Source organism: Clavelina lepadiformis, chromosome 8 (assembly GCF_947623445.1).
Source record: "Clavelina lepadiformis chromosome 8, kaClaLepa1.1, whole genome shotgun sequence".
Classification (NCBI taxonomy): domain Eukaryota; kingdom Metazoa; phylum Chordata; class Ascidiacea; order Aplousobranchia; family Clavelinidae; genus Clavelina; species Clavelina lepadiformis.
In genome coordinates this window covers 6,577,372-6,598,929 of record NC_135247.1, presented here as the reverse complement: position 1 = coordinate 6,598,929, position 21,558 = coordinate 6,577,372, and the positions used below count along the sequence as shown (strand labels likewise).

Below are 21,558 nucleotides of genomic sequence, written 5' to 3'. Positions count from 1 at the left end.
TGTTTTTAAAGCAGCATCCCTTAATTTTACTATATAATTTTCAAATCAAAAAGTAAAGAAAAGTAAAGTTTTCTTGCTTATACTTTCACTTAACATCACTTCCCATCTGCAGTGAAGCATTTCCAAATTTCATGAAGTACTTACGGTTACATGTTGCGCTTGTTTATTGAAGCCCGATTCAATAGATAGTGTATTTTGATAAGATTAGCTTGGCGGTTGGGCTGCCATTATATTAAGGCTGCATTAACTACTTTTTGATTATAAAGCGATATTCTCAAGTAATTTTGAGCGAATTTTGTATGCAGGAATGGGTGAAAAAATTGAACGAAGTCATTCAAGAAGCTTCACGTTCCGTTCAGTTACCGAAACCCTACCTAACTAAGAGGTTGGTTGCATATGTTTCTTTGAAAATGTTTGGGTTTTTCACTTTTAGAACTGTTTTCTTCGCAGGCAAAACAGCAGTAGTAATGTCCTTGACGACGAACGCTGGAGTGAATCGAGCAGTGTCGGAAACCCCGATTCTGTTTCTTTGCATTCGCGAGCTTCCTACAACAGCGAAAACGTACGACAAATTACTCTGTAATGATGGTGCAATTTACAAATGACGTCCCTTTATAACATAAGCAAATCCTTGTAACTATTCATGAAAAATCCAAGCACAGCAATTTACTCCGAACAATAATCCGTGAACTTTTTTAAACGTTTTTAAACATGTTCAGTTTATACCTGGGGAAAGCGTGCGAGTGGTCGAAGAGCACACAGGTACCACTGGACACCTGAACGTTCGACGCGGTCAGCTGCTCACTGTCTTGGCATCACGTGATGAGTTCGTCGTTGCTCAGGACGGCGCGAAAGAAGGTCTGGTACCGACCTCCTGTCTAGCTAGCGCTGGTGAGTTTTTAAGAAAACTACTATGTATATATGTATATATACTATATGAGGTTTAGTACTTCTACACTATTTTTAGATCCATTGCCATTCCTTTATATATCACATAGACATACAGTATCTGATTTTACATGTTTTTACATGCATTGTTTCTTGAAACTATATGCAGTGGAAGCTCGTTAACTGGACTTCGCATATCACGAAATTTCGAATAAGTTGAAGTGTTTTGTTGCCTCAAGTACATAACAGCACTCGGTTTTTCAGAATACTGTAGCCAAAAAATCGTTCATTTACATCATTGAGATTCGTTTTGTGAAAGGATTGACATGTTAATATTTTAGAAACTTCACCGATGATGTGAAGAAGTTTTAATGATATATTTATCTAGGAGTTGGATTCTTTTTTGTTTAAAAGGCTAAAAAACCAACGCAAGTTTAATGATTGCCGAAAAAGCTTCAATTATATCACTCAGTTTATCTTTCATGAAAATTTGCCTCCAATTTTTACGGACTTAAGAGAACTCAAATTGTCTGATTAATCGGTCCTTTTGACTTCAAGTTAACGAGCTTCCACTGAATGCTGTGGAAGACATGTTCAGGTTATAGTTAGGCCTATGTATAATACAAGACGTATCGAGTTTCATTTTGTCGCACTAAGCTATAATATTTAACTTTAAACACTGTCAAAAAACATTTGTTGTAATGAAGATAAATGAATTCCATTTCATTTTCGCGGTGACGCGCCTCAGTTTTCCAACATCACCATAGTTTCTAACAGACAAATGTAAAGTGCAATAATGCCCTAAATAGTTGTTAACGATCCGACACGAAACATTTCACACAGACCTTTCATGTTTGCTGCTCGCGTTAAGGCTTTTGATCGATTGTTTGTACAAGGCATGCTTCCCACACTCGTTAGTTTATCCAAGATTCCAGATAGTTTGTTAGTTTAGGCCTGGTGACCATTTAACTGCTACCTGCAAACCACCGTTCAGGTTTTAGGCGAGGATAAGGATACATTAAGCTATTCAGCAGCACTATGAGTTCATGACGCAAAATGTTAATTGCGTGTCATAATTCCTCTGATGGAATTTTGTATACGTGGATGGACGTCCTGTGTACGTTGTTTTGTTAATTATACGTAACGTGATTGTGGAAGTGCGATAAATCCGGAAGTGACAGAAAGATTGCCCAATTATTAAGAGATGTTTTATTCACAATAACTTGTGCTGTAATCTGTTATGACAGTTACGTGTACGTGCGACTTGTATTTATCGCACAAGTATACACGTTATGACACAAACTACATACACAACTGCGTATCATATATGTAGTTTAGGTATAGTAACATTTCGACGTGATCATCATGTAGAAATTAGAAATTAAGTGAACGTCAATATTTTCAATAACGTTTCAATGCGTGTTCAACGTTGCACTTGCAAATCTATCATTCTGTCTGGTTTTTGTTTCTTACCGTTAGTCCAAAGGCCAATTGATGGATGTCTTGTTGAATGCAATTTAACATCATGCAGAAGTTGCTTTTGTTGACAGACGTTGTACATGCAAATTTCCGTTAGCCTCGATTTGAACCAAACTCTCACAAACAAGAAATATTCGAATACCACCCCATTCATGATACAACACAAGTATAGACACAACAGAAAGCGGCCGGTTCTCCACATATTTACAGCAGTAAAATTGTTTTATGATCATTGTGAGAGATCTATGCTTCTGTTTAGACCGCGAGATGGTCTCAGAAACGAATCCAGTTTTTGTCGCCCCTCAATGTTTTTTCTGCGCACGCGCCATGCTGTTGTAAAACGTAGAATGTCATTCAAGGATAAAAGCTATTTAGTAAACGTCTTTTAATTTGGTATATGTCTCACTGGCACCATTACTGTAAGTGAATCGCTCTTGACGAAACAGAACGTAATTTTAAACGACGTATTGATTGATTACGTCTTCCTGCATTTTTTGTCGTCGGTATAAAGTTACAACAAACGCGTTCAGCACTTAATGTCACCGACCCCACCTTCAAAATGCATTGTCAGACGCATCTAAAAGGTTCGTGGTTTTGCTATTGACTGCTATGTTTTTGTCAGGCAGCAAATACAACGTCAAAGTTTACTTAACTCTACAAAATGAGTGTAGCGTGCTATCAAAGCTTGTATTTACACGGAAACAAACTTAAGCCGATGGCCAGTCAAACGCCAGGTCTTGGGAGTATGGAGATGACATTAGAGAAATAGCACGTTTAAATTTAAGAAATACGAAAACGTTTTCCCCGTCATAACGCAGAAAGTAGCACTGAGATAGAATAGATGAGGAAGACATACAATATACATATACAGTATTGCCATTACGTGGTTTTACACGCGTCATGCCAGTGGTGATTGGTATCATAAGACGTGGGCAAGTCACCAAGCAATAACATGGTAATTTTTGTAGGTATGTTTAAAACGTTCACGCTTTGCTGATCCTTGCTACACGCAGTGTTCAAGCATAATGGTGACACGGCAAGTTTTTGGCACTTTTATCTGCACTCACTTTTAACAGAACTAGAACATTTTGAAATATTTGTCAGCTGGAAATTAGCATAGTTTAATAGTCATTGTAGACTGTAGAGTGTGTGTCAATTTGTCAAAGCTTATATGCCAGAAAATTAGAATCCGAGCTACACAGAGTGGACGTTTCTCCATGATTTGTTTAACCTGTAATTAAGCTGACCAGCCAGCCGCACATATCGACGTCTAGAAAAAAACAATAAATATAGGAATACCAAACGATACGGCAGCAACTAAAAATTGTTAAATGTTTTTGCGTGTGTTCAAGAAAAGTTAATATAACAATTGCAGTCTACTTAAACGGCGCAGGTTGACATTTAGGGTAAAACGTAAAACGTAATTGCGATAGAAATCTCCGATCATTTTTTTCTCTTTTTGCTGAAAAGTTGTTTGCGTACGAAACATGTTTGTCAGACTATACACTTAACTGATATTCTCATGTTCTTACTGGCAGCGGTTTTCAGCTAGGCCCAACTGAGTGATATTCATACATGCGTCAAACACCATGGGTTTTATGTATCATACATGCAACTGTAGGGCGTAGGCGGAATACTTTTGCTAAAGATAAACTGACGTACAAATCACCCGACTATATTCCCACTGAAAAGACAATCGAGTCACCGCAAATTCTCATTTAAATTCTGCACAAGTCTCATTTGGTTTCCCAAACCCACGAGCAAATATGTCTCTGGATATACAGTTTCTGAAGATCTCGCTTCGTTTCAAACGTCAAAAACATGATGCATTTTCACCCACCATGCTTGACCATCTTAATGATGAAGGTAAGGCCCAGTTTACATTAGATTACACTTGCTTAGTGTCAGGCTTAGATTGCACCGTTGGAATAATTCAATTTTACGGAATAATCGACTGGATTACCGCGAACACGAAGAATGTTATATGCCTTTAGTTTCGACTAGTTTTCGTACCGGGCCGGCCACCTACCAAGCTATAAATCGATATTGTATCGGCGTTTGAACTATTGTTAACGCAGATTTTCCAGTTTCCAATTTTTACCTGCTACAATTTAATTACAATTTGAAAACAGTTTTTCATTCGTTCTCGGGATACCTCGGTTTGTGTTTTGCCTGACTTAATTTAATACTGTCACTTGTTGCATGCTATTTATATATTGATCGTTTCAAACCGACTGTGTATGCTAAGTTGATGACAACATTTAGTGTCTCACATTTAATGTTCGAGACAGTTAAAATCTATGAAAATATAGTATAAAGCTACAAATTTCGAGTTTAGACCGTCTATTTTTTGCCAAGAGTACACAAGAAAAATTTTCGAATTCATATTTTTTTGCTATTTCATACTTTGCTTGAGGTATTTGTTACACTAGCAAAGAAGCGCCTGGGTTGATCGCATAGTTAAACGCCTCGATAACCTCACGGGTTGTTATGCGTTAATTCTTATCCAGCATTATCAGTTAGGTGAGGTTGGTGCTTTAGTCACACCTAGGCTATGTAAAAGGAAACTTTGTGTCAGATTAACCGTATTATCCGATCTAAATGCGAAATGACCGTCCATATGTATATTGATGTAGTCAAACCTGGGTATCATTTGCTTTCTAGCACGCAATGATTTTGAAACAACCAGATTTTGAAATTTAAAAGCAGATCACAGGCTAACTTTGACAGTTCATAATATTTCAGTATATTGGAGTGGCATTGGCCTTATAATAGTATACGTTTACTAGCACTTCTATGCAAAACAACAAAGCCATGCAAACCCAGCATATGCAGGAATTTGAATAGAACAGCTTAAAGCACAGGTTTTGAAAATGATGTTAACTAATACTTTACACTTGCAGGTTGCGGTCTAACTGCGTTTATCACCTGTTTAGTTGTTTGTAATTACAGTCAGTCAATAATAATAATTTATCGATCTTTTCTCCCGCCGAATAAACCAAGCGATCGGCAGGTTTATGAAATATTTGATCAATTTGCGATACGATGAGATTACAGGGCTCGAGGGAGTCATTTGCACATTGTAGACTACTTACCTAAGCGTGCCGGTCATATTATACTGAACAAAGGCGTATGATGACCGATAACGCTAGCGCTCATGTGGAAGAAAATTTGCAAGCGAAAGACGACTACTGATAATATAATTAATTGTTAGATGTAGTGTTTTTTGTTTAACTTTGTTCTTAAACCATAGTTATGAAGATATAACATTATTACGTGACGTTTCAGTAGTTTTAATGGAGTTTTTGAATGAAAGGCGTTCCATAAAGGAATTACGTTTCGACTAGGTAATACAGTAGTACTGTTTTACCAGAACTCCTCACCGTTAACCCCTGAGCAAATAAAACACAACTACGTTAGTTCCAAGTCGTTAAGTTATGTTTGTAAACTGACTGAAGCGAAAGCAGATGAAGTAATGTTGTTTTAATTGAGATCAACGGTTAATTTAAACCCAAAGCTTACCGAGAACGGTTTCAACCTTTGTACCATACATTCAGCACCCAGATTTTGTTATTTATGCAAATAACACGTAACTGTTGATAACGCATATCACTGCAGCGAAGCTATCGTTTAACAAGACCGTTCTTTCGAAAGAATTTAGGTACTAACCAAGTCAAGAACATCAGTTTAAACTTGTTTTTTTTTTGTCATTACAAACGATGGTGAAGTATTCGTGTTGTAACGTTTCCTGACGAATAGAGCCCACGTGACGCTAGCTTTAACGTGAATGCAATAGGTTTTTTCGTAGCAAAGCGGTGCGTCTGACGCTGGTTGTAGTCGGAACTTGCAGGACTGGAAGGAAGCCTCCCACGTTTGAAGCAGCGTCTGTGGTTCACAAACTGTGGTTGTAATTGCAGCCTAGCAAAGTTGAATGTGTTTGGCTATTGCTTAGGAAAACGATTGCAATGTAATGGTTTTAAACTTCTGTGTTTATCAGTGGGTGAAATAAAGGTAGTGAGTCAAAGGTGAAGCAACGCATGTAGATTGTAGGACATCGAATAAAGTTTGCGCATTTGCAATGGTGTTATTGATCTTAGGCCTTATTCCAGATTCAACGGTTTCCCTCTAAGGTCTCTGTTAGACCACGATTCAAATTTAGATACTGTATTCAGTTTCTTACCAAACATAACCACAGCGTTTTGTGATACAGTGGCGACAGCGTGTGTCAGTCTCATTCAAGAAATAGATTTTAAAGGTGTTGCTTATCTATATAGACCTTGTATATAAACGTTCTACTGCTAATCTGTAACAGGCGTTAATGTCACATTTAACTTTCTTCGCTTGAGGAATAGCCACTTTATAATTTATGAAGATACCCGGCATAGCTGGTGAATCATTTATATTCTTTGTCAATACGTTTTATCTACGACACCACTATATTGACACCTATGTTCTACCATACTGTATGCAAATGACACCATTTCAAATTACGTAAATGCTAACTGTGGATTGAGCGCACGTCGCAAATACTTTTCTTTCAGGAAAATAATTATCATTTTTAACTAGACGGAACGAATATAGTTTCGCAACTACTGTTGTGCTTTGCTATGCAAAACTTTTTTTATCTTTATACAAAGTTTATTACGTTTGAAGCCTGTGGTATTGAAATGGATTATCGATGGCATTTGCACGCAGTTTGATCTTTTCTTTAGATTGTTTGGTAATTTAAACGTTTATGTTGTGTTGACATTAATCGAAGTGGATGATTCTACTAGTAGCGCGTTTACAGCAATAGCTAATCCCATTAGTAAAGTATGGGCTTCCCTTGCTTTATCTTTTCAACATATTTAAAACCAGCCTGGATTAGTAGATTAGTGCTGACCTTGTGGAACTGGGAGTATTTCCTTACACCCTATTTGCAGTGCTTGTTTAATTTGATTAACGTACAACGTTGGATTGAGCGAACACAAGCTTAACAATTCAGCACTTTTCGCGCATTGCAAAAGACTAAAGTAACATGTTTTACTGTGTGCACAATAAAAACGCTGTTATTTGAATTACGTTTTTCATGCTGGGATTAGTTACTATCATTACTAGGATAATGTGGCAGTGCGTTGAATTCTGACTAACTACTTTCCAAATATCGTTCTATCTATGCGTTAGATAATATTTAAAATTAGTTTTGCCTCTTACTTGATACAAGCACGATGAGCAAAGCATGGCATATTTTTGTACTAGATCCTATGTATGCATATACATATATATATTGTTTAAAATGATTCAACCCTTAACTTAGGGCCACATTTAGTCGTTCATTGATCATGCTAATTTTCATCCTTTGCAATTACATAGTGGATGTTTATATGAAAACAATTGCCTTCCGTATATTTATATTAAACAGTGTTGGTTATGAACAAGAAATGACAATAACTAGCAGTTGCAGCTTTACAGCATTGAACAATCAAATTCAGAATCAGTCTTAAAAATAAGCTCCTTGTTATATGTTGTCTTACTGCAGCTTTTATCAGCTATGTGAATCTCGCATGTTTATTTTTTGACTTCGTTGCCATTGGCAAACCTTGATTAGAAAGGTATATGCTTTGTAAGGACATGTTGGTACATGTATTAGATTCTCTGGCTCTTTTCCAATCAGTCAATGTTGAATTCTGTAAATACATAAATGTATTGAATGGATTGTTATCAGATATTTGAAAGGTGCCACGTTTTATTTTCCTGTAATAACTCAAAAGAATACAAGAAAAAAAATTCAGAAGGTAACAGGAATCCAACCTGACTTTATCTAGCAATTTCTGTAAGCTAACTAAAATGTCTTTTTATCGTTCAGGAGGATCGGAGAGTGAATTTTCTTCTGGTGCTGCGCAGGGTGACTTTGCTTCATCAAGGTCGTCAAAAAGCAGTTCTTATGTTGGATCTACAGCCACCTTGCCTAGTGAGAAAAGATCTGGTAAAGAACTAAACTAGTAGTATTAAACATTTACTTTTACCAGCAGTTACCTTTCTTTGGCTTTGTTGCATCATTTATAATTTGAGAATTTGTGTTTTTGGTGTAGACATACTACATCGATTTTATTTGTAAATAATAATTTAGTTAAAGTGTATTTTAGTTAAATTACTGTGGAGTTTAAGTCGTTTGCTTAAAAATAATTTGTAATTAGGTACAATTAATGTGGTCTGGCACTACAGTACTAGTAATTGCTGAATACTGTTGATTGCAGTATTTCTGTATAACGATATTACTGAAACGTTTTTTTGTATAAAATAGGGTTTAGAAAGTGGCTCACGTCCACATCAAGGAAAAAGGTGATAAGTGGGAGTGCAACTGTAGGCAAGGAAAGAGTATCTGCAAATCATTCGCAGTTATCGTCGAGCCAAGACCTATCCCCACCCAGCCAAGAACCATTCCACAGCGATGCTCCGACAGATAAATCTCCAGCCGCACGAAGATTGAAAAAGGTGAGAGTTGTTTGACTTTTAGTTTCAAATATATTTATTTCTGTTGAGTCAGTTGTTAAAACAAGACTGCCTCTGTTTGTTTTCAAAAATAGTCTTAAAAATAATAGCGGAAAACGTTTGACTATTTGCTTGTTGTTGTGGTGTTGTGATCATGCCAAATATCATTAGGCAAAGAACAACCTAAACCTGCCACAAGCCATGCCAGCTTCTTCTGTGAAACATCTAGTTTCTGAGAGCAATGAAGAGGAGTTGCTTCCTGCATCCCTTCCTCCTCCCATGCAAATAGTTGGACAATCACGGACTTTGGCATCCATGGGCAGTCAGGTATGTCGATGCTATTCAGCTGGAGTTTATCTGTTGTATTCTTTTCTGCATCATTTCTTATTTCAAATTTTTTCTTCCTGCTGTTATAGCATTATATGTCTGATGTCATATGATGTAAAGGTTTGCTATTCTCTGGGCTTTCAAATCATTCTGATTAGTCACTATTTGCATGGTTCAGTTTATATTCGGAGTGTTAGTGTCATGATGAGTAATACCCTGAGTAATGTTGTCCCAGTTGACTGGGCTTAATTACAGTTCTGTAATCTTGGTATTACACTGCAACCTGCTTGTTATAAACAAATGCTACTATTCTGTCAACTGGCTTATATGTTACATGTGAGACATTCTATAATCTATTGAACACAACAACAAAAGATTTAATGCAGTAAACTTGAAAGCGCTAAGTGCTTGAAGTTGCAAAATCCAACTGTGAATTTTAGTTTATATTTTGTCTGCATGTCGCCAGTGTTCGTCTGCATGTTCTGTTGCTTCAAATTCATCAAGTCCTAAGGGAAGTTGTTCCGATATGTTCGGCAGCAAACCTTCCGATATCAATCACTCCCATTCAAAAGATCTCCGCCAGGAAATGGAGGATATATTAAGTGAAAAGTTCCCGGTACACAACTTTGACCTTGATATTGATTGATATTTTCCTCGCTTTATACACGTAATAGTTGGTATATTGAACACGGCAGACTTAGTCTCTACCAAGTATGACGTTGCGTGTTTTGTGACGTCTAATGTTCATGAGGTTGGAATCTTTTTAATTTGATTTACAATATTAATATGAAATTCCGCTGATTCATCTGAAGTTTTAGTACTGCAACCTTAAAAACATGTTGCAAACTCATAATTGCTTTTAGTCGAACTGCTATATCAGGCAACCTCATTTATAGATGAAATTGACGTAATTAGGCTGAATATAATTTATTATATAATCCTTGCTTGTCATGCTAAGTAAGCTTTTTTTACATTGGATTGGCTGGCCGATGTGTTATACGTTGTTGTGGCGTGGCATGGCTTTGTTCGGATGCTTATTGACTGTCGTCACTTTGTTTTGAACTGACAGTCTTTTGACATTTACTAACAGAGCTCGCCAAGCCACAAAATCAACCAGAATCAATCGAATGAACCAGCAAGCAATGTCTGGAAAAAACGGGTGAGCCGTTACACCTTTTTACAAAACCAACTAAACCAGCTAAAATGTTTATTTAATATTTATCTCGTTTTTACAAAACTTTCTATATGCAACTATTATTAACGCATACCACTAAGACCATAAATCAGAAGTTCTAATAATTAGTCCGGCGACGACACTGCCACAAACGGCAAAAATATTGGGAATAACGTCACCAATCTACCCGAAACGAACCTCAGCAACGGTGACGTAATGAACGAAGATGATAGTATAAAATTATCTGTTCCTGATACACCGGCCAAAAATGAAGCAGAAAAGGCGCTGGAAAAGCGGCAATATGTGCTCATGGTAAGATGTCGATATTTCTTTTTTATGTTAGAAAAGTTTCTTGAATGAAACAAGTTTGGCTTATTTTGATCTTAACGAATCGTTACAATCGATAATTACTGATTAAGGTTAAAACTTTACGACAGTTAAATGCATATGAAACATCAATAAATTTTTTTGTAAAACGTCATTAATAGGAGTTGGTTGATACGGAAAAGGAGTACGTGAGTCATCTTGCTACAATAACCGAGGGTTACATGGCCCAAGTTCTTCAGAAAGGTCTCCCTTCCGACCCTGGCAAAGAGCGAGTTTTATTTGGAAATATTGCGCAGATACACGAATGGCACAGAGAGTAAGCACCATGCAATGGAATATACAGCACCACGTTTCTAATATAAAATGTTGTTTTTTATTTTTTCAATTTTTGTGGAGTTTTTGAAAGCATTTTCATACAGATTTAGTACTTTCATAAGACAGTTTACAATTAGGTCATTCTATATCTATGTGAAATCTGTCATTGTAACGACTCACTTTTTAGTTGTCTAATTCTGTTGTTTCAGCACATTCTTAAAAGAAATCAACAAGTGCATGGCAGATCCTGATTACTTGGGACCTCTTTTCAAGAAATATGTAGGCTTGCTAGTTGCGATGTTACACATAAAACTGTTAAACTGGTGTTGCACGCCATACTAAATAAAATTCTTGTGAGCTTCTGCACATTTTAAAAGTATTTTACTGTCGTAATTCTTCCATGAAAGAACTTCACAATTTAGTTGAAACGCTTCTGTTGCGTTTTACAATGAATATGGTTACTTCTACCCTAAATTGTTTGTTCACGGAAACAATATGTTTGAGCTCTGTATCGCAATTTTTATGTTCTTTGCGTATCGCTGTTATTCATATATCAATTCAGTTCGCACATTATTCTGTTATTCAGGAACGCAGACTACACATGTACGTCCACTACTGCCAGAACAAACCCCTGTCCGAGTATCTCGTACAAAAAAATAAACAACCTTACTTCACCGAGATCCAAGCCGAGTTAGGAACAAAACTGGACATTGCAGACTTCTTAATTAAACCCGTCCAACGCATCATGAAGTATCAGCTTTTGTTAAAGGTAAATTGCTTGTATTTCACCTACCTGCATTCCACGAAACCCATGATTTCGTTGGTTGTAAACCGTCTTTTCTTCACATGCTAGAAGACTATGTAATATTCAGTACTTTGAAAATATTTAAAATATCTATTGGGTCTACATTTAAATTACCTAACCGCCCTTTCCGGATCCTGTGAAATTTAATTTCTATTGTGTATAAATCTTCTGCAGGATTTTTTGAAGTTCACCGAAAGGGCAAAACTTGATACCAGCGATTTGCAAGCTGCTGTCCGTATCATGCATGTTGTTCCCAAACTCGCAAATGACATGATGATGGTGGCAAGAATGAATGGGTTTCCGGTTCGTTGCTGTCCCCTTCTAAACCCCCGAACATTTTATTTATACCGTGATTGTTAGTTTTATATCAGGATTTTTTTTCTTGCAGGGCCGCATTTCGGCTCAAGGGAAACTTCTCCTCCAGGATACATTCCATGTCTCTCATGACGGGGGAGCAAACGAAAAAGAGCGGAAGGTCTTCTTCTTCGAACAGATCGTCATCTTTAGCGACCTGGTTGATAAGAAAGTTGAAGAACGGGGCTTTACATACAAAAACAGGTGGGAAATCTTAACATTAGCCTTACCAGTTCAATATAACCATTTATTTATAAAAAAATACCGAGAATCCTGAGCTTGATTCAATTTCTCCGGCACTATTAATTTTATCTCTAGATCTAACTAACATATACTTAAAATGTCCTTTTCTGTCCGGTGTCTAGAAATGCATGAACACAAATATGTTGGAACTCGTATCAAATCCACCTTCTGCCATTTAAGTGTTAAATATTAATAGTTTGCGTTTCAAGTACTGTCTGGTCGTGTAGTTGTAATATGTCAGTTTAGTTTTCCCCACGGAATGGTTGGAATAAATTTCTTTTTAACCAACGCAGCATTAAAAACTCCGACCTTGTTCTACGCGACGTGTCGGGCTGCGACATCCGCTTTCGTCTTTCTAATCGAAGTGGAGAAGATTCGATGGAGTTACGAGCAAAATCACCTGAAATTAAACAGACCTGGATGGACACTGTTAAGCAGCAACTAGACAACCAGCAGGACTTTGTTAACGGTGAGTGGTGCGGTGTAAGGTTATTTCGTTGATGCTCTGATTCATCGTTTACCACATCACGTAGCACGGGTATGTGCGTTAGGTATGAAAATAGATTTAATTTTAACTGCACGGATCATAAATTTTTTGGATCCATCTTACAGTTACCAAGAAATAAATAAAATAAATAAATCCTCATATACCAAATGCTATTTGTGATTTATTTTCCTTCATACGAGTACTCATACAATAGATAGTCACTTGTAACCAGTATCATTAAAATGTTTGGTATGTAGCAGTAGCTATATTTACATATTTATGACCGCATACAAGGCAGATGTTGTCTTGCCTTAATATGTCATGCTTACGTTTGTTGCATTTGTAGCATTGCAAGCGCCGATTCTTTATCAGCAACAACGCTTGAAGAGCACCAATAGCAATAGCAATAATAACAACAGTAGAACTAATTCTAAACCATTTTTAGGTTCGTATCGTTCGATTGTTTTTTTTGTAGTTTCATTTTTGTATGGTTATGGTATCATGAAATTTTAAGCATTGCTTGAAATGCGAGAAAACATTTGCTTGACTTACGCTTTACATAATTTTCTCCATAGACTTTGGCGTTGTTCTAACTTTGTAATTCTAAAGCTGCTTTTTTGCGTAAAAGTTTCACGTATAATCAAGTCATTGAGGTTTGGCAGTCCTAAAGACCCCTACTTAAGCAACTAAGTAATATAATGGAAATGAACTCTTTTCAGCTTCATTTCGCCCCAACCCGAACGGTAATTTAAACTGTAACGCGGGTGGTGAGGCCAAGACCTTGACATCGTCGACATCGGCTGGAGAAAAATTCCTAGCTGAATCCACCGGTTGGACGCCACTAGGTGGCAGTGACGCTCCAACCAGCCCACCACCGCGGTCAAAACATGATCATTCGCACCAAGATTCCCAATCATCATCAGTGAGTAGTTCGGTCGTTATATTAGTCTTGGTAATTGTTTTTGCCGCACTTACAATCTATTCTTTGTTTGTGTGATCCAGGTAATTGAAACTAATTCTAATCAATCGTCTGTTCCGCCCTTTCCTCTGGTTTTACCTGAAATAACGACGACACGGTAAGCAGAGTGGAATTTGGCCGATAAAATTGTGATTGCATTCCTTGCTATCATGTTACTTGCTGTGTATAATGCAAGTGAAACAGTTTTTCGAAATCTTTATCCTGCTCTAATTTGCACCAATAGAGAAAACGAAGTTTGTGACGAAGCAGACCTCGGATCAACCAACCTGCTCCCTGCTGCCAGATCAGCAGGTCTGTATTTTCTAAAAATCTCTCGTTATAGGTAGTCAGTTCTCATTTAAAGATTTTCTCCAACAATCTTCAGACAACGAACCTGATGTTAAAAAATCCTCGTCATTATTCGGAACAAGAGACCGGAGGAAGTTTTTCAAACGCAACAAAATCCCTCAACCGAGGCCTGTAAGTGCTGCTGGACACGAGACTGAAGAAACATTGGTTCCCTTGAGATCCCACTCATCACTTAGCAGCCCCATGACCCCAAACAGGTAGATTGAAATCATTTTAATGTACCAGTTGTAAGTGTTTGTAAGTATTAGCGCTTCATGTTGGGCAATCTCATCCGATAAGTTAACAGTTTGTATGCTCGTATCAATCGATTGTTTTACCTTAGAAGCGGTTTTAACAGCCACCTTTCCGCACCGGATTTATCCGGTTCACATTCCTTCTGGCTTTCGCCTGTTTCGCCTGCCAACATAAGATCGTCCACCTGCAAGTTCACTTATCCGGAGAGCAATCATAAGTAAGACTTTTGTATCAGTGCTTGGTTACAGTGGATTATACTTTTGCTTGTATTACTTCAATGCATGTAGTTTTCATTGCTTTATCTCACTTTCAGCGCCGACCAAGTGTCTTTAGCTAGCAGCTTCGGTACGATACGATCCACGCGTGAGTCATCACCAACGTCCCAGTCGCCCGTCGAAAAGGTACGTGACTGGGCACCTGTAGTTTTGAAGCAGGTTTAACTGACGACACTTCTTTCACATTATCAGGTTGTGGTAATTGCAACTGACGACTACCAAGCTGTCAAAGAAGACGAGATAGGTTTATCACAGGGTGATGCTTTGGAAGTAATCGCCACAAATGCCCAAGGTAAACAAAAACCCGGTGTCATGACTTCAGCTCTTATCACGAAGAAAGACTGCCCCCGAATCCCTTTGTTTTGAGTTCATTCTCGTCACGTAATTTGTCTTCTCTTTAGGGTTATGCCTAGTGTACCGCGCAGCCACTTCGAGCATGCCGGCAGCGGAGGGCTGGGTGCCAGGTCACGTGGTGGGACACACAGTGCTTAACAACACTGCAAGGAAAGAGCGAGTCACACCGCGTACTGTCAAACGAAACCACCAAAAAAGAACGAACAGCGGATCGTCCGGGTATGCAAACTCATTACAAAAATATACCAAAGTCGACATGCGAGAAAGACGCTCGATGTTTCTACATTTCTTAATTGCTTCATTTTAATGCGATTTTATTTGCAGGGCACTAAATCGAATATTGCGTAAAAGCAGAAGCACGGACAAACTTGTCGGAAAATCAGTGTCGACTCCATGCATTCCCGATCAATTGAGTTCGCTGTCCAATCAATCAATGGGAAACCTGTCAACAGCGTGCACGGCCAGATAATATACGGTTAGTATCAAATTTAAATTTCTAAAACTTGTCTAATATTATAAACCATCTGAACGCGTATTCTCAGCCTAGAGTAGCTGAAACCATGTTTTTAACAAATTTCACGACGTGGTTGAAGTGCTTTTATAAAAATGTAGTGGTTGCCCAGCGTAAACTGTCATCTCTAGCAGCGATACTACTTGTTAATGCGCTTATTACCCTTTTGGCTAACCTAAAGCTCATATATGTTTTAGGTTTTTTGGTTAACAAGACAAGTTGCGGTGCAGTTATCGAAAATGCGTCTTTGCGCTGAGTTTGAAGGAAGGTACGCCCAAGTTACTGCTCGGAAGGCCAAACAAGAAGCTACGTTTGTCGCAATCTTGTATCTCTCCACTTACTGATCACTGACTTTTCTTGCGCTTTTTATAGATTAAAGAGCATTTTTTGATGACATTTTTCATTGCACTGATTGCACTAGCTCCATTGAACGATACTTACACGGGCTTTTTACACATGCGAACCCCTTTTTGACGCCATCATTGTTCACCTGCATTTTTTCCTCCTTTTTACTGTGTCGTGTTTTATTATTGCGCCGACAATATTTTGGGTAGCGTGTTTTGATTTTTTACCTCATTCATCTTATGGTTCTTCCATTTGTAATATCGTTCAATAAACTACATCCAACACCTAATAATGTCAGGAATACGTAGTGTGGACCAGAAGTACCATGACATCGTTCAACCAAAAGGTCAACTTTTTTTGAGTTGCTAGCACCTTGTCGTACCTTTAAAATATCTCAGCAAAATATTTGCGACAGCAAGGTGTTTTTTTATTATTTTTGCGTCGCAATGTTGCTGTTTAGGTGAATGATTTGATTCTCTTTAGACTGCCTTCCGTCTTAACTTCGTGTGCAGTGTTTTCACTAGCTGGTGAAATTCATCCCGCTTTTGTTTTGAAAACTCAATATTTTCAATAATTTTGGTGTCATGTCATTTCTTATATAAATCATCATCAAGCTATACTTTCACCAAATCAAAATTCTTTAGTTTTCAATTGGTCTGTCATTTTCGTGTGTACGTCGTCATTTCTTTTTTCAGGTCCTCATCACCTAGCGTATCATAGACTCTTGTTACTTTGCTTACCTTTGTCCTAACTGTTTGTATGCACTGTAGCGTTTCTAAGTGGAATATGTCGTGTGTTTTTGTACGAAAAATAAACAAAAGCAATCGTTTCTGAAGTGATTATTGCATCCATTTCAATGTTGAATTAATAGATTGGACGCAAAAACTTAAGATAGCAGCAATAAGATTGAAATAACAGTAAAAACGATATTGTACAAAACAGTTGGTAAAGGGCTTCCTTTCTCACTACTTTTTGTCGATTTCAACAGTAACTAAGCTACAACCAGAGATGGAAACGGGTCTACTGGGAATCTAAGATTTACTTTTGACCCCGAAAGTTGTTTCTTAATTGAAGAAGCAATCAATTCAATTGAACTAAAATCAAAATAAATTCTTAATTTTAAAATCCTAAAAAGTATTGAGCTATTCAAAACGGTAATCAGCCCCAAAATTTTCACAAACTTAGACCCGACCTGAAAAGCCCATAAACTTCATTGTGCCAACAATAGATAAAACGTAACCAAAACACCAGTGAGGTTTAGCTGCGATTTTCGTTCACCTGAGGCTGCGGAAATGCAATATGAACTCTACAACAAAATAACAACCACATCAATAACAGCATCGCAGCTTTTACATGTGAGTTCACAAATCAAAAAATACATTCAGTTAAACTTAAAAGCAAAATATAAAGCAAAATGACCCTGCTGCGATAGCATGTTTTGCAGCTAAAGTTGCTTTTTGAGCTCATATTGGCAACCAGCTTAAAGCACGGAAATACTATACACTATAAGTACAGTATTAGACTATGTAACTTTGATGTTGTTCTTTTCTGACCAAGTAAAAAATAAAACAATTAGAAAAACATTTTGCACAACAACGCTAATCAATGGATCTACTGTCCACCAGCATCACGTACAACCCAAGGGGACGGAACAGCAGAAATAAGTTGGAACCAGTAGCTAAAATCTCTGCAAGGCACTGTAAGAATGAATAATATATGAACGATTTCAAGCCATTCAGCGTCTCATTGCAGTGACAAAACGCACCAGGCAATAGAAATTTAGTTCCATAATTTGTGGGTCTAATTTTCGGCGAAACAAAGATGTAAACACATTCCGAACTCTGTACACCGGAAACATGTCAAACTTTCATGAACTTGCGCTTTTCAACGCTGGTGAATAATTAAATCAACAACTCCCCGCAAGTATATATATCACCAGAAACAAAACACGCACATGAAAGAACGTGAGTGATTGTGGTTCAACGAGTGGTAAGTTCTGACCTAGAAATATGCCGTATCTCCTCTACCTGTAAGGACATTTTTGGTTATCTTTCACCGTAGGAAGCAAAACTATATACCTATTAATAACGTTATTAATTGCAAAGGGAAGGCTCTGACTGTGCCAGAACATGCCATGCTAATGACACCCAGCGACGTGATTTAAACTCTTTCGGCCTGATTAGCAAAGACAGGACCTACTAACTACTACTTTTCCACTTGCCCTAAGTCATGGTAAGCGTTTTATTTGAATAAGCGAATAGGCTACAAGGGACGTTCAGTGAACTAAAAGCGCTGGAACTCTTTTCAATTTAGCAGAGTCGTAACCAAATCATCAAACTTTAATCGCAAGTCAAGTCATTTACCGTAGTAGTATACAGTATGAGGCTTCCGGGACAATTTCAATTTCTCGGAACCGAACATTTAATTTCAGGAATCTAGGATACTTTTTACCGCTTTAGCAACTTTACGCAATCTCCTGCTGTAAGAAACTTCGGTAATATTCAATATGGCACTCTAAAGACAATTTTAAAATGATTTTTTTTTATTGTAATTTCAAAAGTGATGTTGCAATTTTAGATTGGGCAGGGGGATATTTTTTGGTAAAAGTTTTAAATTTTATCATTCTTTACGTGCTTTTAAATTGACTTAAGGATGAAATTTTACAAAAGTGTGTAGTTTAATGGTAAAACGCTAGCAGTTACCTCGACTGAATCATTTTAGTCTTAACATTCATCCAGATTAGTAGGACAGTATGGGATTACATAACCATCGAACACGCGTCTGATGATTTCACTGATCTCTATACGGCCATCTTGAAAGGTTCTACTGACATTGCTGATAGCGGTGAAGTGCAGTGTATCTGCAATGCAAATAAGGTGTTTTACTGCAGTCAGTCTTTGAAAAACAATTGGAAAAGTCATTCAAAATGTTAATTAATAATTATTAAGTTGAATCACGAAAATTTTAGTCTGTGTGAAATATAGGCCTGGTTGGCAGATAATAAAGGTTAGTATGTTTGTTAGCATTATACAGGCTGATGAGTGAATGAGGAACCGTAGGGAAAGAAAGTGTTGTGACCAGACATGTCTGTGGACAACATAGCTATCTGATTTACAAAATAGGTTGAGAAATCTAGTTTGTAAACTAAGTAATTCCAAAACAGGGAAATCTCGTTCACACTTGCTCATACCAGTGCACACTTTTTGTTGTCTACTGGTGCTCACCAGTCTTTGAAAATTACGCTGGCCGGTGCACAAAAAACTTACAGTACATTCCATACTGGAATAAGGATGAGGCTAGGGCTTATTGCAATTGCTACAGGTCTGCGAGTTAAGAATTGGCGATTACGTTACTGTAACGTTTAGACGTAGAGCATCGAGAAACGTAATGAAAGTACTGAGTAGGTTGGCCTAAGTTTGGAACGTTCTGTACCAGTATGGTATGGTACCAATAATCTTTATAGCTAGTATTTGTAATACCTTATTAGAAGATAAAAAGTTTAAGGATGAAGCGTTAGTTATTCCATGTAGACATGCTACACAAAGCACATCACAATAAAATGCTAATGACGTATCCTATGCAACTTAAGATGGCATATTTCCCGTGGTAGCAGTGAATAACGTAAAACTTTAATTTTAAAAGGAATGGTTACAGACAAAAACGAAAGAAATAGAAAAAAAAACTAAAATGAAGTGACAATATAAAAGTCTAGATCTGAGCAGACGCTTATGGTGAAATGAAAAAAAAACATTTGAAAAGATCATTACTATTTGCTCTTTTAAAACGTCTTTTAAACACGATCAAAGGATATTCGATATTTTCGAAAACAAACGATGTTTGAAATACTTGAGAAACAAGGTGTGATTACAAATACAGACATTCCTAAATATGTTTATTTTAACTGTGATGAACGCCATTACGATTCAGAAAGATTAAACAAATAATAATTTTTATTCCTATTGTCAACTTTCATCCTTAAGTAAATTCAACACTTAAAGAACTTGTAATAAAAAATAAAATATGATTTTTAAATAAATTCATTAGTTTTTATTTATTTATTTTTGAAAGTTTAAAAAAAATTATTTTAAAGTAATTTTTAAAAGTTGACTTTAAAATATTTTGTATATTGCAAAATCTCTTCCTTAAGTGAATTTTAAAACACTTAAAGAACGTCCAGGTACCGTCATTAAGTAAAATTATGAAAAATAACACTTTAATTTTTGAGGACAAAAAAGCATGATTTATCTTGGTAGCCCCATACGGCTCAATCTAAAATTACAACATAACTTTGAAATTACAACTTCATTTTGAAATGGTCTTGGTGGCACCATATTTTATATTATGGAAGTTTCTTCCAGCAGGAGATTGCGTAAAGTTGCTAAAGTGGTAAAAGGTTATCCTAGATTAATGACATTAATTGTTTCGTTCCGAGAAATTGAAATTGTCCCGGTAGCCTCGTAATGTATACTACTTACCTTTCAAGATTCAAGTCAAGTCGAGCCTCGCGGTACAGGTGACTCGACTCGGGTCTAGTCACTTAGTAAACAAAGCTCAAGTCAAGTCAACTGATATTCGAAACCAAGCAAAACACAGAAATGAATAACGATTTCTGTCAATTAAAAACGTCTAGACTTAGGCACCGTACACGTTCGTAGACAAACAAATTCTTTTTAAATTATACACTGTAATGTGTTCAGACCAATGAATAGGTATTCGTTTAACCTTAATACTGAAACAAAATCAAAACAACCAACTCGAGTCAAGTCAAGTCTTTGGAAATAGTGACTCGAGTCATTACGACTCTGCATATTAGGTAATTAAGTCCTAGGTATAATATACAAAAATTGTTAACTTCAATTTTGTACTGAGTTTCAATTAAATAAGTTTACGAAACACAACAGTAAAAAACTAGTAAAATGCACAGAAAGCCCAGTGAATGGAACCCAATCCCTATGAAAAGGAGGTTGAAGAGCAAGACTATGTGAACAGCCTGGTTCAAATTGCTTGTCCGATTCACAAAACTGCCCTGTGAATTGTTATCTTATTTGATTTCATTATCTTTCTGCATGTGGGACATGTTAGGTTATAATTTTGCCTAAATAATCAATTTCGAAGTACATTTAAGGGTATATAATTATATATATTATAACAAATGAATTCCACGGTTTCCAGAATAAAATTTCTTACGTTTTGCGTAGGCTACGTAGTACGATATGCAAAGAATATTTTAGAAAAGATTCTTAAAAGAATAAAAACAGCGAGTCTAAGTTATTTTGCTCTTCGATCACTTATAGTCTTCATGCAATATCGCCTACTTCTGATTATATTAATAACTCAAGCATAACGTCTGTACATTTCTAATAAGTAAAGTTAAATAAAACTAGTGTAACTGGACCTCACTCGTGTTACAATAAATAAATATATTACCAAAAAGACTATGGATTCGGTTTACTCTATCTGCGTTCCGTGGTACGTAAAATATCCTCGTGTAAAATGGAAAACACTACTACGTGGCAAGAGAGTTACATCACGTTATGAGATATTTAGAATTCAACAAATAAAAAAAAGTTTTCCTTGGAAAGTTCTCCCTCATTTTTCATGTTCGTGAACTTTTGCGTATACTCATAAAATATTAGCAATAA

At 36.8% G+C, this 21,558-nt stretch overlaps 1 protein-coding gene across 4 annotated transcripts in view; it reads left to right on the top strand.

Moving 5' to 3' along the window:
• Nucleotides 1-16,745, top strand: part of LOC143469621 (triple functional domain protein-like) — a 36,937-nt gene extending 20,192 nt beyond the window's left edge. For 2 of the 4 annotated variants that reach the window (XM_076967377.1, XM_076967375.1), the window contains exons 33-58: nt 306-385; nt 451-562; nt 720-891; nt 8,213-8,332; nt 8,651-8,841; nt 9,010-9,165; nt 9,632-9,781; nt 10,256-10,324; nt 10,469-10,651; nt 10,828-10,982; nt 11,191-11,260; nt 11,568-11,750; nt 11,961-12,089; nt 12,175-12,344; nt 12,677-12,852; nt 13,217-13,315; nt 13,590-13,792; nt 13,873-13,946; nt 14,073-14,140; nt 14,214-14,394; nt 14,520-14,648; nt 14,745-14,832; nt 14,899-14,998; nt 15,108-15,279; nt 15,385-15,535; nt 15,769-16,745. In XM_076967377.1, coding sequence (XP_076823492.1) covers nt 306-385; nt 451-562; nt 720-891; nt 8,213-8,332; nt 8,651-8,841; nt 9,010-9,165; nt 9,632-9,781; nt 10,256-10,324; nt 10,469-10,651; nt 10,828-10,982; nt 11,191-11,260; nt 11,568-11,750; nt 11,961-12,089; nt 12,175-12,344; nt 12,677-12,852; nt 13,217-13,315; nt 13,590-13,792; nt 13,873-13,946; nt 14,073-14,140; nt 14,214-14,394; nt 14,520-14,648; nt 14,745-14,832; nt 14,899-14,998; nt 15,108-15,279; nt 15,385-15,529 — 3,375 coding nt within the window. In that variant the 3' untranslated portion in view covers nt 15,530-15,535; nt 15,769-16,745. The remainder of the gene's footprint in view (nt 1-305; nt 386-450; nt 563-719; nt 892-8,212; nt 8,333-8,650; nt 8,842-9,009; nt 9,166-9,631; nt 9,782-10,255; nt 10,325-10,468; nt 10,652-10,827; nt 10,983-11,190; nt 11,261-11,567; nt 11,751-11,960; nt 12,090-12,174; nt 12,345-12,676; nt 12,853-13,216; nt 13,316-13,589; nt 13,793-13,872; nt 13,947-14,072; nt 14,141-14,213; nt 14,395-14,519; nt 14,649-14,744; nt 14,833-14,898; nt 14,999-15,107; nt 15,280-15,384; nt 15,536-15,768) is intronic. The other 2 variants (XM_076967376.1, XM_076967379.1) reach the window with 2 other exon arrangements.
• Nucleotides 16,746-21,558: the final 4,813 nt, after the last annotated feature.